The sequence below is a fragment of the Pseudoliparis swirei genome, chromosome 6 (genome assembly GCF_029220125.1).
Source record: "Pseudoliparis swirei isolate HS2019 ecotype Mariana Trench chromosome 6, NWPU_hadal_v1, whole genome shotgun sequence".
Taxonomy (NCBI): Eukaryota; Metazoa; Chordata; class Actinopteri; order Perciformes; family Liparidae; genus Pseudoliparis; species Pseudoliparis swirei.
The window spans coordinates 12,574,824-12,591,169 of NC_079393.1; the positions used below are offsets into that span (position 1 = coordinate 12,574,824).

General features: G+C 40.0%; 2 protein-coding genes across 4 annotated transcripts in view; both read right to left on the minus strand.

Moving 5' to 3' along the window:
• Nucleotides 1–18: 18 nt before the first annotated feature.
• Nucleotides 19–8,211, minus strand: ice2 (interactor of little elongator complex ELL subunit 2). 2 transcript variants are annotated; one of them, XM_056417037.1, is made up of 15 exons: nt 8,108–8,211; nt 6,999–7,100; nt 6,576–6,895; nt 6,369–6,488; nt 6,160–6,294; nt 5,835–5,951; nt 5,390–5,549; nt 4,712–4,893; nt 3,800–4,616; nt 3,539–3,711; nt 3,299–3,428; nt 2,011–2,095; nt 1,713–1,763; nt 996–1,239; nt 19–419 (listed from the first exon to the last, which is right to left on the minus strand). In XM_056417037.1, the coding sequence occupies exons 2-15, from the start codon at nt 7,057–7,059 to the stop codon at nt 267–269; spliced, it is 2,748 nt and encodes a 915-aa protein (XP_056273012.1). In that variant the 5' UTR covers nt 7,060–7,100; nt 8,108–8,211; the 3' UTR covers nt 19–266. The 2 variants fall into 2 exon arrangements, with proteins under 2 accessions (XP_056273012.1, XP_056273011.1); XM_056417036.1 differs by having other exon boundaries at nt 6,576–6,900.
• A 1,086-nt stretch (nt 8,212–9,297) lies between these two features.
• The window catches only part of roraa (RAR-related orphan receptor A, paralog a), a 172,152-nt gene continuing 165,103 nt past the window's right edge, over nt 9,298–16,346 (minus strand). For both annotated transcript variants that reach the window (XM_056416824.1, XM_056416825.1), the window contains one exon: nt 9,298–15,951. In XM_056416824.1, the coding sequence (XP_056272799.1) occupies nt 15,787–15,951 (165 nt within the window). In that variant the 3' untranslated portion in view covers nt 9,298–15,786. The remainder of the gene's footprint in view (nt 15,952–16,346) is intronic.

Here is a 16,346-nt window from a genome sequence, read left to right on the forward strand (position 1 = left end):
CACAGCAACACACAAATGGATACTAAAAACAAAGGTTTATTGTTTTCACAAAACATAACGATGAACATAATATACATGTCTCCAAAGAAAAGCAAAATATAAAAGGTATATTTTCTCTACTGTCAAAGTGCTTCAGCATTCACATATATATTTATGCCATGATGTATTTTCAGTATGAAATTATAGATTGAAGTGGTCTTGTTTCCTTTCCTTAGCAGTGCAGGTCCAGCCCCTCATCAAACACGCCTTATATGAAAATATAGAACTCAAAAGGATTTCTGAACTAGCTTCTTTATATACTTGTTGCGCCTGGACGCACGTTTCTTTTGCTTCTTCTTCTTGTTGACTCCTGCATTCGATTTGTTCTTTGACTGCTCAGCTCCATGGCTATTGGACTGTGATGACCCATTATTTTCTGTCTGGTAGGATAAAGGAAGATAAAAGGATTTTAGATTAAAATTCCAGTCGCATCTTACCCACAACTCACAACTTATTAGTCATTCTCAGAAGTACAAAGATCGGTGGAAAGTGTTCAATCAAAATGCCCCGTGGAAAACGTATTGCGAAACGTTTGCTGTTGCGGTTTGACGAGTTAGAAACAGTGTTAATATCTTCAAGACATTCATTGTCTAAAATTCCATGCTTCAGTCTCCACCACTGACCCTGCAGAGCTGTTGTTGACATTGCGGTGCTCTATTGTCTCTGCTTTTAGTTATAGGCTTGTAGAGCAGAACTATGCAGTCGTGTGCTGGTTCAACCTGTCGGTTACAGAAACTGCCAAATGCTTTGCACTTATAGAGACTGCATGTTATTTATCTCGAGGTCTATAGAAACCCTTGATTTGTGGGTGTGGACTTTGCAGGCATTAACCCATAAACACTTCCTATTAGTCCAAACAATGCATCATCTCTTGCCATTACTTGTCCTCCAGTGCTATTGTCTATTTTTCTCATTATGTCATCTAGTAGCTATGATGACGCAAGTCGAGTACACACCTTTATGGAGAGTTTAGGAGGGAAGGTGCAGGGCACACGGCTGTGTTTCTGGTGGAAGGGCAGGACCACCGCTGGATCAACAGGTATCCAGGGCACGAGGCCAGAGGCCGGGCGCTGGGGGACTGCGCTGTGGAGCTGCTGCAGGTTGTACGCCCCCCGACTCCCTTTCCCATTAGCCTCTTTTAATAAGGTCACGAAGGGTTCCCCTGCCTTGTGCGCAATCAGGTACCGTCCTTCCTCTAACCTACAAAACCAAATGAAGTCATTGTGGGTGTGTCAAAGTCAAAACCCACTCACTGAAACATGGAGCATTCTTAGTTTCCGGCCAAATGACTGGCATGGAGGTGAAGAGTAGTAAGAAAGCAGAAGGTGACACATGTATCGTGAGTGATGAATTGTGGAACCCTTTAACACAAACATGAAGGCAGACTAATGTCATGTGTTCAGCCCGAGGCTGCCCAGACATCTGAAACACGTTTTTACACTTTGTGTGCTCCTATTAGGATAAAATAATTCAAAATTATAAAGTCAGTCATGTGCAATACAAACATCCTTTCTGCAAAACAATAAAAATAAAAAAAAGACTTACAAGAGAGTACATTTTCAACTAGAATGAATAAAAAATAAGAATACCAAAAAAATGTTAAAAGGGGAAATGAAGGATGGAGGAGCTCAGCACTAATACACTAAAGTCAAAGCATGTCTTCAACAACTTACCCAGTGAGCTTTTTCAGGAGGTGGTGCAGTATATTCAGGGACTTGGATGGCCTGTGGATGGAAAAGAGATATCACAGCGCTCTAGTCCCTCTACTTTCAGTCCGTCTACTTTAGTGGTAATCTACATTTAAACACTAATTCAGATGACACAACCAGAGGCAATGATGGCGACCAGATGAAAAAGGATTGATGAACTCAAAAATGAAACTCAAGACGACAACTTCTTAAATGACACAATCAATAAAGGGGTGATTGGGCTAATCCTAATCGTCTGCACATCTGTTGTGAGGACACTCACTTGAAGCCACACGAGATGTTCTGCTTCCAGTCGACATTCAGCTTTCTCAGCAGAGCTACTTTTGATGTGTGCGCATTGATGTGAGCTGCAGAGATAGAATGGAGGGGGGGGGGGGATGCACGGAGAAAGGAATACGATTTAATGAGCGTGCACATCACAGGCGTCACCTCCTCATCAATCCTATTTCAAGTGCTTACGAAGTAATTAGTCTGTGTTGATTCGCCCGCGTTGTTACAACCTGGAGTGGGTGGTGAGGAAAGCTCGGCGTTCCCGTCTCCTTTCATGCCTCCCACTCCAGCGTGTAATGTCTGCTTATTTCAAGAGTGCCTTCCTTCAATTATGGACTGTTTTAGAGCCAGCACACAATTAAATAAATACACCACTGGGGGATGCCACATGATCAACCACATGATGAACTACCAACCACTTAGCAAAGAAGGATGTCTTATCAGCTGTGCCCATTGCATAATGTTGTGAAGTTAGAAGACATCTATATTGTTTGACATAGCTGGAATATTACTGTTTCCTCTTTAAAAAAATCTAGGGTCTCAGATGCCTGATAGAGGGTTACACCCATGTTGGAAAAACATTCATAGGGAAGCTGAATATAGGAAACCAGGAGACAAGCTGTGTGTGCCGACAGTGACGCTGATGAGTGGTCCTTCCCATGTCAAATATATCAAGAGACTGGAAAGGGGTATAACTCAGAGAAAGCTTTTTACTTGGGCTCTACAATAAATTCTGAAGCAGGATAGATGATGTCGATTGCTCACACCGACACGAGTCAACACATCAATAAACCTCGCACAGGACAAGGATGGAGTCGTTCCCTGAATCTTGAGCTGCAGATAAGAAGTACATGCAAGTAGATAATATGCATTATGGGAATTTGACTGAATTTCAAAACAACATTTAGCTGAGCTCTGCACACCACCTTCTTTGTAATTCCCCACAATCATGTGTGGCTGTAGTTATGGCAACAAAGTAAACTTATCCAGTACACAGTCACAGCAGGATGGTGAGTCATCTAAAGACTATTCCATTGGTTTGTGGGAGGATGTGCCGTGTGGACTGAGAGGGAACGAAGGGAGTTCTCTCCTTTCTTTTATCCACATAAATATGACTTTGGCCCTTTTCTTTTGGCGGTTATGTTGAAACATTAAAGACAAACAGCATCTATGTGTTACACTGGCACTGAGAGCAATTTGGTAACATCTATGTCTACATTTCCACTGAATTCAGAAAGAATATGATTGCAGGTAAAAGTGATAAGAGATGTTTGTTTTACCGATGTAGGACACAGTGCTGGAGTGGAGCAACGTCTCCGTCCACAGCTGGCAAGCCTCACTGCTGCTCAGACACTCAACACCATAATTCAACTGGTACTCCAGCTTGGGTAAAACATGCACTGGCACAAACTATTGGGAAAGAAAACAAAAACAATAAGGCTGTTGCATTTCATAATCTCATAACTATGTGAATTGACACTATAACATTCTGGAGGGTGAGCATAAACTAACATGAGTACCTGGTTTTGGCCCTTTTGGCCCACTTTTCGGGTATGGGTCAGTGAGACAGAGCTGCGCACCATGAGCAGCAGCTCTTGCAGACTGTAGAGCTTATAGAGCAGGTTGCCCTCCTCTGGAGCCGTGTAATCTTGTTCATCCTCCGCACCAGCCTGTAAGACCTGTGACAGAATTTCTGAGTGGGAGGAAATGATGCACAACGTTAATCAACCACATAAACACAACTTAAATCCTCTGAATGATAAAATCAACTTGAAACTAACTTTTATGCCCTGTAGTGGTAATGTTGACCACCGGGGCAGACACGTGAGGAGCAGCACATGTCTCCCCATCCTGGTTCTGGTTTCTCTCCAAATATGAGGACACACAGGGCTTCACCAGAGACGTTGGATGGGAGTGAACCGAGGGTCCCACACATCGGGTGGGTGAGTTGATCTCCTGGGATTTGGTGGAGCCTTTGGCTTCACCGGGGGAGTTAAACATGGCAGTCTGCATGCGGAGGATATCACCCAGCTGGTCGCCAGATACCTTCGCTCTTTTGGATAGTCGCCTCTGCTTTTTCCCCTTTTGAGGGGACAATGAGTCCAGATTTACAGTTTCAGACTCGGAGACGGGGATTATCGGGGGGTCTGCAGAGCGTGATGCGGTCCGCGTGTTAGTTGGAGACACAGAGTCATCGATGACCAGCTTCTCCTCATCAGAGTCTCCTAGAAAAGGACAGTTTTCATCACTTTGTTGACCAGAGTCCGAACTCATTTGATCAGGTTTTGGGGTCATGGTGTGATTCGCGACTGGCTGGGTAGTCTCCTCTTTCATGGGACCGGTCACATCTGCCGATGAGGAGTTCATCTCTTCCTGTGAACCGCTGCCAGTGTTTACAAGATGCTCACTTGACTTTTTTGTCTTATCTAAAGATGGAGAACCTGGAGCTTTTAAACTTTTAACACGTGCATTTTTCTCCTTCTGCATCTTGGGGGGTTTAATGGGGGCCGCCTCTCCAAATGTCTCCAGGTCACTGAGGTCCATCTCAAAGTCAAGACCATTGTTTCCAGAAGACACTACGTTTCTTTCTGAGTGCCTCTGATTTAGAAACAGAAATAAAATCATTGTTCAGGTGAAAAAAAGACCAAAGACATGACACCACATATATGAAATCAATGTGTGCGACTACATACTGGAGGGAGTTGCTGGTCATCCTCAGGAAGCTCCGTCAATAAATGGAACACATTTTTACTTCCATCCTTCTTGAAGGACAGCTTCAGACTCTCCTCATGGTAGATATGCGACCTCTCTCTCACTTTCATTTCAGTCTGCAGAAGGGGTGACTCGATGTACACAGTCTTCTTCTGACTACTGCCTATAAATAAGATGTGTGAAACAAAGGAAATGTGAAACAGTGCCACCTGCAGGTCATTCAATGTCAACGCAGGCTGTGCTTTATCTCTTTTTCTTCACAGTGCATTCTTTCACCAACAGGACTGTCAAATGATGATTTCACCAAATGTTGTCAAAAACATAACAGAAAATTGACCAATGCTCTTAAAATTTAAAATCACTTATTAAGAATAAATGTATACTATGTCTTCCAATACAAAACAATTAATAAAATGTAACTCCTAATATAAGCTTCTGTTTTGTACTACATTCTCTGTATACACGCTGATATTTGCATTATTCTCTGCCATTTTTACCATGATTTGATGACTGAAAGTGAACAAACAGAAACACAAAGAGGAGAGCGATGGAGATAAAACGGAGGTGTTTGGCAGCATTAGCATTTTAAAGCCTTAATTGGCTCAAGTTAAACCAATTTCCCATATAACAGCCCGAGCGGCTGAATGATGATGCTGTACCTTTTTCTGGGTTTAATTTGACCCAAACGGGCAGTTCCCATTGCTCTCCAAAGTCAGGGCCATGGTTGTCTAGCAGCCTGAGAAGGGCATCTCGAGTCAGACACACTTCAGGCTCATAATGGGCAGACAGGCTCTGGGCATTACTATCAGTGCTGATTTTCTGTGGAGAAAAACAAGATGAGGTCACGCTACCAGAACATCTTCTCTATCAGTCAAACACAGGCAACTACATGACTGTGCCATCTGTCTCGGCATCTTTCAGAAACACCATTAGCGTTGGTTCCGCTGAGCAAGACATGAACACCCTCTGGTGTCTTTTGTGAAAACTGCAAGAGCTCAAATGGATTCAACAATAGACCTGCGGTCATGAATCCCATTCTAGCAGTAAAATGTCTTTGTGACTTACTTTATTGGAGTAATTAAAAAAAGTGAAACAAGTGCTTACAGCGTGCATGTCCCTGGCTTTTTTAGCTGGAGGATTCTCTGATGAAACACTGTGATAATCCGATGCAAGCTGTGCATCAGCAGGCACTATCTTGTGGTCTGTGATATCCACATTGCCCTGGAGAAATAAAGGGTACACATATGGAAATAGAGGAAGTGAATAAACACTGAAAGACGGATTCTGCAATTCAACACTTAAAGTTGTAACATTAAATAAAAAACTGGACAATGGCATGAATGAAACACATATATATGAAGTGGTTATCCTACAGATCTGAAAAAGGAACATCTCTCGTGTGATTCTTAGCACTTCAAAAGTAGATTACCATGATCAGGAGCTGTTTCTCAAAGGTCAGCTGCAGCCCTGGGTTGAATGTTCCGCCTGTCAAACTAGTCATCTCATAGATCTGATAGAGCTCCGGAAATGTCTTAATGTGATCCAAACACCCCCTTAAGAACTCCTAAAAAAAAAAGAGGGCTCAATGTTTGAATACATATGAAAATATATATGGTGCAATCCTTGAAGTATCAGTACCTCTGAATATTGCATTGCTCCCTGTGATATGAAGTTGTAGTCGTCCGCACATATTTTGGCAACATCTTGCAGGTAACTCATGAACTGCATCACTTCATTGTTTACGCGTGCCTGCAAGTTCTGACACATAAGAGCACGTACGTTAAAGTGGGGATGCAACAAGGGATGACAGGAATAAAAATACCATTAAGGAGAGAATGATGCTACCTGTGGAGTATCTCTTATTGTTTTATTCATCAAAAAGCCAAGATAGGTCTTCTGTTCTTTGCTGGAGAGGTTGGACATACAGGGGAGGGGCAGTCTGGGTTCAGGATAAGCAGCAAGCTCCTCCTCAACCTGCTTGAGCTTTACTCTTGATTTTTCAGTATCCATACTTTCTTCTGCACCTCCAGCAGCATCATCAATATCAGAGCTGTCCCAACAGGACTCCTTTCTGATGCAACTGTTGTCTTTTAACTCCGCTGTTTCTTTTGTGGAAGGAGAGCAGGCGGTGTTGGCGGACCCAACGCCCTGCTTATTGTCATCTACTGGACTTTGGCGAAAAACAGCATGTAAGATAAATGGTCACTAGTTACACATAAAAAATGCAAGTGAACAGATGTATTACTTAATGTTTTTACATTGACATACCTTTGAAGAAAGGTCCATAGTTCTCTGATATTAGGTGCGAGTGAATATTTGTCATAGACATCTTTGGTAAAGAAAGGAGCCTCAGGGACTGGAAGGTCCTCCCTTAAATTAAAAAGAGAAAATAAATGACATTAAAAAGGACTTGCATTGTAGCCAAACAACTGTTTCTGCACCGCTTTGGTACTGGGACAGACTTATGTTGGCATGTAAGACAGAAAATGTAGTCTATGTAAAAGCAATGAGGTTATTACATTTTCTATGAGGACACACAAAATCATACTGTCCACGCATTTATTTTATACTGGATGAACATCCAGCAAGCAGCAACTGTGGAAAGGAAGCAATCTTTACTGTTGGCTAAAATGTCAATTATTTATCTTCATGAAATATGACAAAATAAGTACCTTAATATGTCATGTAAATGTGTTTTAAACGTAAATAATAGGGTGTAATTTCTCAAATGTTTCATACCGTAGGTTGAGATAACAGAGTAACTAAACTAGGCTCACACAACATTAGCTGTAGGAGTAGTCGACTTATTACAATCGTTACATGGACACGTGCTACACAACATCAAGTCAGGTGACACTTCCTGTTTACACCTTCAAAATACAAGCTACAAGTAATACAGTAATTGCGTCGTTGTTATGATTCCTACAATATGTAGCTTAATCACAACAACTTTGCGTCCTGGAGTCAGTACACACACGCAGAGTTCATGCTATATTGGTTCTAAGTTAGTGGTATAATAAAAACATCCTGTTTTTACTTTATTGTGAAGGTTAACTTCCGGTCACATTAAATAGCTTGACAAACTAAGGTTAGCATGGTGCAGCCGTCTCGTTTGGTCTTCCCCGGTACATACTCGTGTTTTCAAGAGAAGCATGTTAACGAACAATAACTACAATAGGGTAACAGACTGTCTTTCAAAATGCAAGTTATTTAGTGAACATTTGGTTCGTAAATAGTTGCCAGTCAGTCACTCCACAACGCTGGGGCGCTAACTAGCTTGTTAGCTAACATTAGCCCAAAGTTAATGTTTGTTGCCTGAATTATCCCCAAACCTACCGCCATGATATTCTACTTATTGCAGTGAAACTATTGCTCACCATACAAGCTCCATTATGGTCAGTACTACCAAGCGGTCCTGATGAATGACAGCATTGACGGTGCATCTATAGTTAGCCAGCTAGCAAACGTTTGACAGGCGACATTCTTCGTCTGGTGAAATGATGTCGACATGAAGCGCGGTGTATGCTCTGCTGCCCCCTCCGGACACTGACGATACTACACGAACCTTCTTCTTTGTACCATGACTGAGGTGTGCAATAACCGTCCTCTATCTAGGTCTGCGCGACACAGTGTCTTAATGTCGATTTATTAATGATTAGTCATACTTAATTGTCCTTCAAGTTATGGAAGGCCCTTGTCCAGCTCGTGTTGCTGCAGCCATTCTCTCGTCTCTGAGTGTCTGTAAAATCTGAAGTGATTTCTAGCTTCAGTGAAGACACTTTCTAAACAGACTTGATCTCTTGCATTTTCCACCCTAATGCTCATATCTATACCTGGCTCAGGCATTTACCATGGGGTACATCCACTGTATAATGGTTATAATATAACAAATAAACAGAAAGCTTCAGAAATAATAGCCTCATGCATCAATACACCTATTGTATTGGTCTTTCTTTTGCATTTGGCCAACGATAACATTCTGACATCTTTGCAAGTATTTAACTCAATGATTTGTGTCCTTATGAATTATTTGCCACGTTTCATATTGTTAATTGTGCTTGATCAAAATGTCCAAGGTTAGATTGAAAAATAAGATGAAACGTTAAAATTCCTTGCCGGGAATATTACTTTCATATTTCGGTAATTGAAAATAATTACTCAGTCTCATTAATTAACACATTTTGACTGATGCAACTTTAAATGTCATGACCACAATTAAGTTCTCATATTGGTAACATGGTTTTGTAATGTAATAACCAATGTGTGTGTGTATATATATTTATTTATATATATATTATTAACAAAACAATGTTTGACTGGTGTGGTTAAAGTAAGATTTTTATTGCCAGTTGCAAAAAAATAGATGCAATTCTAAAACAAATTTATTTATATTTGTTCATAGACTTTGCCAAATAAGTTTCATTGGTAAGGCTACCATCTCTTATTAAGAGACACTAATTCAAACAGTTGGGTCTAATACAATGATTGTGAATCAAAAGTATACAATTTGATTAATTTGGTTGAAAAAGATAAAGAGCGAGTCAAAGAGAGCAGACAGAGACAGATAAATAGTCAGGAAATAGAAGCCCATTACAAGCGTTAAATTTTATTATGGGATAACGGCACATAAAGCACATCTAAAATCGATGTGTCCAATGCACTTTTAATAAAGGTAATAATAAAGGTACAGTTTCTAAGTACAATATAACAACATTCATATTAGAATGAAAAGTATTTAAAAGACAACATTAAATTTCTTATTTTTCTTTACAGCTGTATTTACAAAATGAATCAAAATACTTATTTTCATATTTAAGAATCAGACAAGAAGGAGCAAAACTACGTTTGTGAATAGACTACCTGCTAAAGAGAGTTCAAAAGAGCTGGATAAAAAGGTACATGATCATCTGTCCCCATTTTAACATCAGTAGCAAACGTGTGACTTAGAAATGTGTGACAACCACACACTAGTTTCGGCTTTTCCATAATTTGCACTGCTTTTGCATGGAAAAGGAATCCACCCCTGCTCCACCCACCCTTCATGTTAAGTTACCCCGACCGACTTGAGCGCACATTGAACACGGAACATTAAAGAAATCCAGATGTGTTGTATGCCTCTTTTACAAACACATAAAACTACTTGATATACAATGCATTAGTAAATCTCAATTAAATTAAATTAAAAAAAGAGTTGATATAAAACAAACAGAAATTGAAGAAAAGTGGGTTGCCAGTTAGTTTTTGATTAAAGAAAGGTGAACTTCTCTGTCTGCAAGCATTTATTTGACCATTCAAGATCAACATGAAACAAACTTCCCAGTTACGTTTCTCAATAAACGAGGTAAGGGGTGACATGTACACTCTAAACGGACCATCTACAAATTGTAACCCTTTAACATCGAGCGCTTCAACCCATGTGAACATGATTAACATCACATAAAGAAAGAATCTGAAAAAACATTTGAAGCATGTGAGAGTTGAGAATTCATCCTCATGTACAAAATACATCGTCACTTCAGTACACGTCTGTAAAACCACAAAAAATGACAATCAAAACCATGTATGCATCTTGTTACACTGAGAGGCACTCAGTGTGATACGTTGTGTATTATTGCAAGCATATTCTCACTGATATTTGCTACAGAGTGGAGAGAAAAAGTCAACTTTGTCCTCAAATGGCAATTTCTTTCATGTAAATTTGTAACACTTCATGTGGCGCTACTGGTCTAAACAAACCAGTTTCAGGATAGTCTAAAATGGTGAATAACAAAAGCATACCGAGGATCTGTTTAATAAAATCCAAGCACCACTTCCCTGCATCAGGTGAAGAACTATGCAGACACAAAGAGAGGTACATATTTAGTATCTTAAAACCTGACAACTATAGCCTCAGTGAGTGGTTTTTACAATCAGACAAAGAAAAAAACACAATACTGCTGTTTCAGTTTGAATATTATAATTTTTTCCATAAACCGGAAAAACAACCTTAAATAGTTTGTTAATTAACAGGTACTAGCTTTGCTATAATTCAGAAGGAAATAAGTGCCTTATCCCAGGACGTGCACACTGATACAGGTACTGCCGGGTAATTTTACCACTATCATTTTTATTATCATTATTATTTATTGAGTCCTAATATCAATAATACATTAATATGCAATGAAATGAACAGACTAATAGGGCGGACAGGCTTAGGAATCAATACTTTGTTCACTAAATTAACTTACCTAGCACCACACATCAGGGCAACATAAAATAAATGTCAGCACACCTCATCTCTATCAAACTAATCCTAAAGGAGGGAAGCAAACTAGAAACTAGAAAGTTATCGTACAATAGGGTGTAATTGATAAACAGATAAATAGTTTCACTGGGTAGGCCTTAGTAGCAGTATTTTCCTCTTACCTATACAGTCAGAAATTTCAAAGCTACCTTTATACATGTGATCAATAATAACATTAAATATGGTGAATACATGGCTGAGAATGAGGGAGAGAGAAAGAGTGAGAAAATAAGTTCTTAGTTCTCCACCTGGGAACAGAACTGGTCAAATATACAGATGGAACATAAAAACATCCACAGAATCAACACAAAGTAAACCAATAAGTGATAAATAAGAGGTGTATTTACATGCAGATGTTCAAAGACTATTGTGCACAAAATAATCAAAAATAATACAGACATATATTATTGCTTGACATTCGATTATGGCTAAAAGTTGCTTTTCATTTTTTGTTTTACTATATTCTTAAATGTATTATTAATCATAAATCCTTATCAGCTGTGCTTTGTAAAATGAGTTATCTTAAAATGTGATGACTGACTCATAATTCGGGGTAACACACCGACATTCCAGCACATCTTTAAGCGTGACATAACACTGATCTTCACAATTTATGTCCGAGAAGACTCATTTTTTAAATTTACACTCCAGATTTAATTTCAATTTCATCTCCGGCCGTAGCCGAAATGATAGCGAAGCATGTTTCCGCTGTGAAGCCGCTCAATGTTGCCTCCCAGCATTCTGCAGACCTATGAATTGTTGAAGGCATTATGTCATGCTTTTAAAACCTACACTTATTATGGATGGATCAAGCTTGGCATTTCTAAAAACCTTTCATAAAAAAGAAAGAAAAAAAAGACCAAATTAAAATCCTCGTCCACATAACCCTGTTCTTCTGTAATTATTAAAGCCTTGTCTGGGGTTTATTTTATTCACACACTGTGAGAACAAACACATTCACACATAAACACACATACATACATACACACATACACACTATTGCTTTGTACAAACAGACAACAGAGCAGAGACAGAAGGACCAGCACATTTGACTGCTTACTATACACTGATTGAAGAGCACACTTAGCATCAATCCCTTACTTAAACTGGGACATAACAAGTGAGAATATACAGAAGGACATCACTTTAAAGGCCTGTGTGAAGGCGCAGTTTATAGTTAGACACAATAATTCATGTGTATGATGACCGTGTTCTGCTATCCTGCCAATATAAACAACCATACCAGTACAGAAGATGAAAACAGAATGACGGGGGCTTTTGTTCTGGACTGAGAGTTCACGTCATCAGTTTGAGTCCGCTGAACGAATAAAGCCAATTCAAAAAGGATGATGACTGCACTGTAGAGACCCGTAATTGTAACACAAGGCATATTGCTTGTTTTGTATTGTAGAACACAATACGTGCCATTCGCAAAAATGAAAAACTAATTTTCACTTGATGAGAGAAGAACCGTTTTGGTGGTAGACCGTCGCTGATCATATTTGAGAGAAATACTGAATTGTTTAAGCTTTAAGAAAATGGAATCATTTTTTTCTTCGTCAAATAAATAACAGGATATCAGCCAAAGCTCCATCTCTCGATAATTTTCTGAACAGTAAGTGCTCGATGCTCTGCATGTTCAGTGTGCTACGCCCCCTCCTCTCATCAATCGGGTGCTTTGAAGAGATTTTTTTTAAAGATCTCGTAAATTCACATGAGAGCTAATCAAATGCTTCGCACCTGTCCAGAGGAAAGCGAGCTGCTTCTTCGGTCTACCTGTTACCTCCCTGAGCGTTCACACCTCGTCCTCGTTCGCTGCTCTCGCTGGGCCACTGGGCCTCTCAACCTGGATTGTCTAGCAGTGTTCCAGACTGGGTTTCTTTTGCTGGGAGACTGAGGTTTACTAGTCGTAGAGGGCTTGTGCATATCCAAATAGAGTTGGATCATAACAGAGATTATTACTTCGCTACAGCATATCAACTACAACCCAAACACAACAGATTTAGTATTGCATAAGAATATTTGGTTTTTCTAACAAAGAGGGTAATCATTTTTAAAGACCCTGATGACACCGTTTGAAACCAAAACAGAATTTCTTTTTTGTGTGTGACAGGATTATGCTGTGTACTGATAAAATTGCAGTTTCTAAAAGTGATGGGGTTTGTTGTTTATACAAATGAGATTATTTTTTCTTGAACTTGACCAAAGGGGCAAAGTGGTCTTTGAGTGGTTGGACATCAATAAGAAAGGACGTCAATAATTAAAGAATGGGATGAATATTTAAATGTGAAATCTCAACCACATTTCATGGAACATCCCTGACAAAAAAAACACACACAAACTAAACCTAATGAGTACAAACAAATCTCCTCTCTAACCGAAAGCGCAAAAGAAACTCTTCCCTGAGGGGTGACAGCACAAGGTGGTAACACCTTGTACAAATTGCACGGCTGAGGAATGATAAGTGTGCAAAGAGAAAACAAAAAGACAAACAACTGGATTCTATGTTACGGTTGGTGACAGATGTATCAACATGCTTTGTTGGGTTTCTAAAGGGATATAGATATATTTTTCTTTTTTTTGGAAAGATATTTCTAGAAGCCGCTACCGAGATTGCTGGAATGTCTTAGGAATCCATTCTACATTAGAGACGAGTAGACTGGAAAGCGGCAGCAACGACTACTGTTTGGCATATCCAGGGTTTTTTCTACCACTTTACTACCAACTCTGACAAGAAAGACACACTCAACAAAACAGAAGCACAACAACAAAGCATTCTGAAAATAGCACGTGTCCTACCGTTTTTATGTTTTTCCCCTAATCATACAAACAGCTATCCTAATTATTGCAGGAATATAGTTAAGTGCTACCTGACATCTTTTTCTCTCCCTCGTTCTCTTTCATGAGTTTTTTAACCAAAACATGTTACAAAAATAGAAGCTTTACTACCAGACAAGGCTTTGAATATTCACTTTCCCTTCACTGTTCCTTCTGTGTCCTGTTGTGGCGTTGCTGAGGCTGAGGCTGTGGTGAGAAGGCAGATAAAGTCACTCAAACACAACACAAGATAATCAGACCAGTTTGACAGAGGCTCACGAGTGTGCTTTTAGGTTAGACTTCATATCTTTGTCGTCAGGCCGTCAACTTGCTTGCTGTGTCTTCAGCTTCCACTAGATGGAACAATTGGATCACAGTCTGTGTGTGGAGCTTAACACCTGGCTGGGCTGTTTCCTTTCCGTTTTCATGTGGCCTTCTTAACTGAATAATTGACACGTTTCAAAGTAAAATGAGTACTTAATATATTGGTTGTATATGAACGGTGGTGTATTGCAAATGTTTCACCAAACAATAAAAAATTTTTTTTGTGGCTGTTCAATGCAGATCTGTTCATAATAAAGATCAAGAAAGCCAAAAGACTTGAATGACATAAATAACAGTTAGTAGGTTGTATGTGTGCGTTCTCTCTCAAAGGAGTATCAGAGCTACATTTTGACAGGTGTCATGCTGATGAGGTAACAGGCGACAGAGCTCCTCTAACCTGCCTTCTCACCCGAGCCTCTTTGTTCACCAGGCAGCAGCCCTAACAGACAGCCCTTACACTTCCAGACCAGTTTCATCTGCAGCTCCCAGGACTAGCCTCTGTGACCTTGGTTCAACTTGTATTTCTTGTGCACATGCAACACATCACTAGGTAAATATACGAGTCTTAAATTAAAGAAAGGTGTAACTAAAAGTGCCTTATCAATTCAACAATTAAGAATGGTCTAACTACTAATATCATACATGTTATTTAAAATAGATTCTATAAACATTTATTTTTTTCTGTATAGTAAGTACTTATGACCATATACCCTGTAGTACATTATAAAACAGGTGGAATGGACCCTTTTCATTGTGTTGGTGCCCTGTGCTTCTCCAGGGCACCTGTCCAGAGAAGGATTAATAGCAGATGGCCTTACATGATTTCACGTTGCAACAATGGTGGATGGAGACTTTGACAGCTAAAATCATTGCGTTTTCATTAGAATTACCAGAATTCTATGATTCATTTTTTCCTCATTTTTTTTTAGATTGTCCATAGAGAGGTGTCGATTGCATCACCATGCCGACAGACCTTCCCTCAACGTCGCTGTGAGTTTTCAATCCAAGAACGGCATCCAAAATATACGACAAGAGAAAAAGGGCTGAACTTGACCAAAATGTGCGCATTTGTCAGCTGTTTATTTTCTGTTAGTGGAGATAGCGATACGACTAGTAGAAGTTTTGAATGTGAAAATACTAAAACTGTTTTGGGAATGCAATCTGAAAAGTAATACTGATGCGGATTTATCTTCAAATTGAAGACGTCTTCAGCTATTTTTAAATTCCAAAAGTGACTCTTAGTAATTGTTGATGTGATTACCAGTCAGATGTACAGGTAAATCATAACAACGGCGATGCAGAAAATACTTGTGAAAATGAATGAATGAAATGAAGTGAATCATGATAGAAATGCGCAAAAGAGGGTCAAGTTCAACCAGACAGAAATCATATGTCCCTATCTCCTCTTCGTGTCCCGTGGGGTGTCGGGTCCCACAAGTCTTCCAAAGAGAACTAAATTCAATAAAGTAAACCTTGAGAATCAACTCCCTAAGCCCTCCCCTTCAAAGTAAAAGAAGAAGTTGAACAACGTGCCATCTGTCCGCTCTGGTTTTGTGCAGGGCACCAGTAAAGTGTCTGAGATTCCTCCTCCACATTCCCCTACGGTGGGCACACTGGCACCTGGCAGGGCTGCTACCCGTCAACGGGCATGGACTGCTCAAAGTCTGATCCGAACAGCTCCTTGTATAAGGGGGGGAAGTGGGCACGCACAATGTCTGGATATATTGCTTTGAAAGCTGTAAGCTTCTCTGTATGCCGACTGCACAGCGCTCGCAGTGTCGACACTTTGCATATCAACTGTGGAGAGAGAGGAGACAGGCTGTTTAGATTCACAGGGAGGCGGGACAGGGAGCAGTGGTCGTGAAAAACATTCCTCCCTACAGTGTATTCCCTCTCACACAGGGGCAAACAGACTTGTAAATATTGAGAGAAGCGCTCAGGCAGGAGGAAAGCTTGACACCTCATATTATGGAGCTGGTACAATTGATGAATTGCCACTTCTCTGATAAAAAGGCATTACATAACACATTATGAATGCTTTCCCTGGAATATGTGTAAGCTTAACCCACTGCTCTAAAAATGGCTGATGGCCTGTGGATAAAGATCCTAAACAGTGGGAGATCGCACTACGACAAGGGAAGAGCATGCTTAGCAGACAGCGACTCTCAGGGATAAGGGGTGTGGAGTGTACG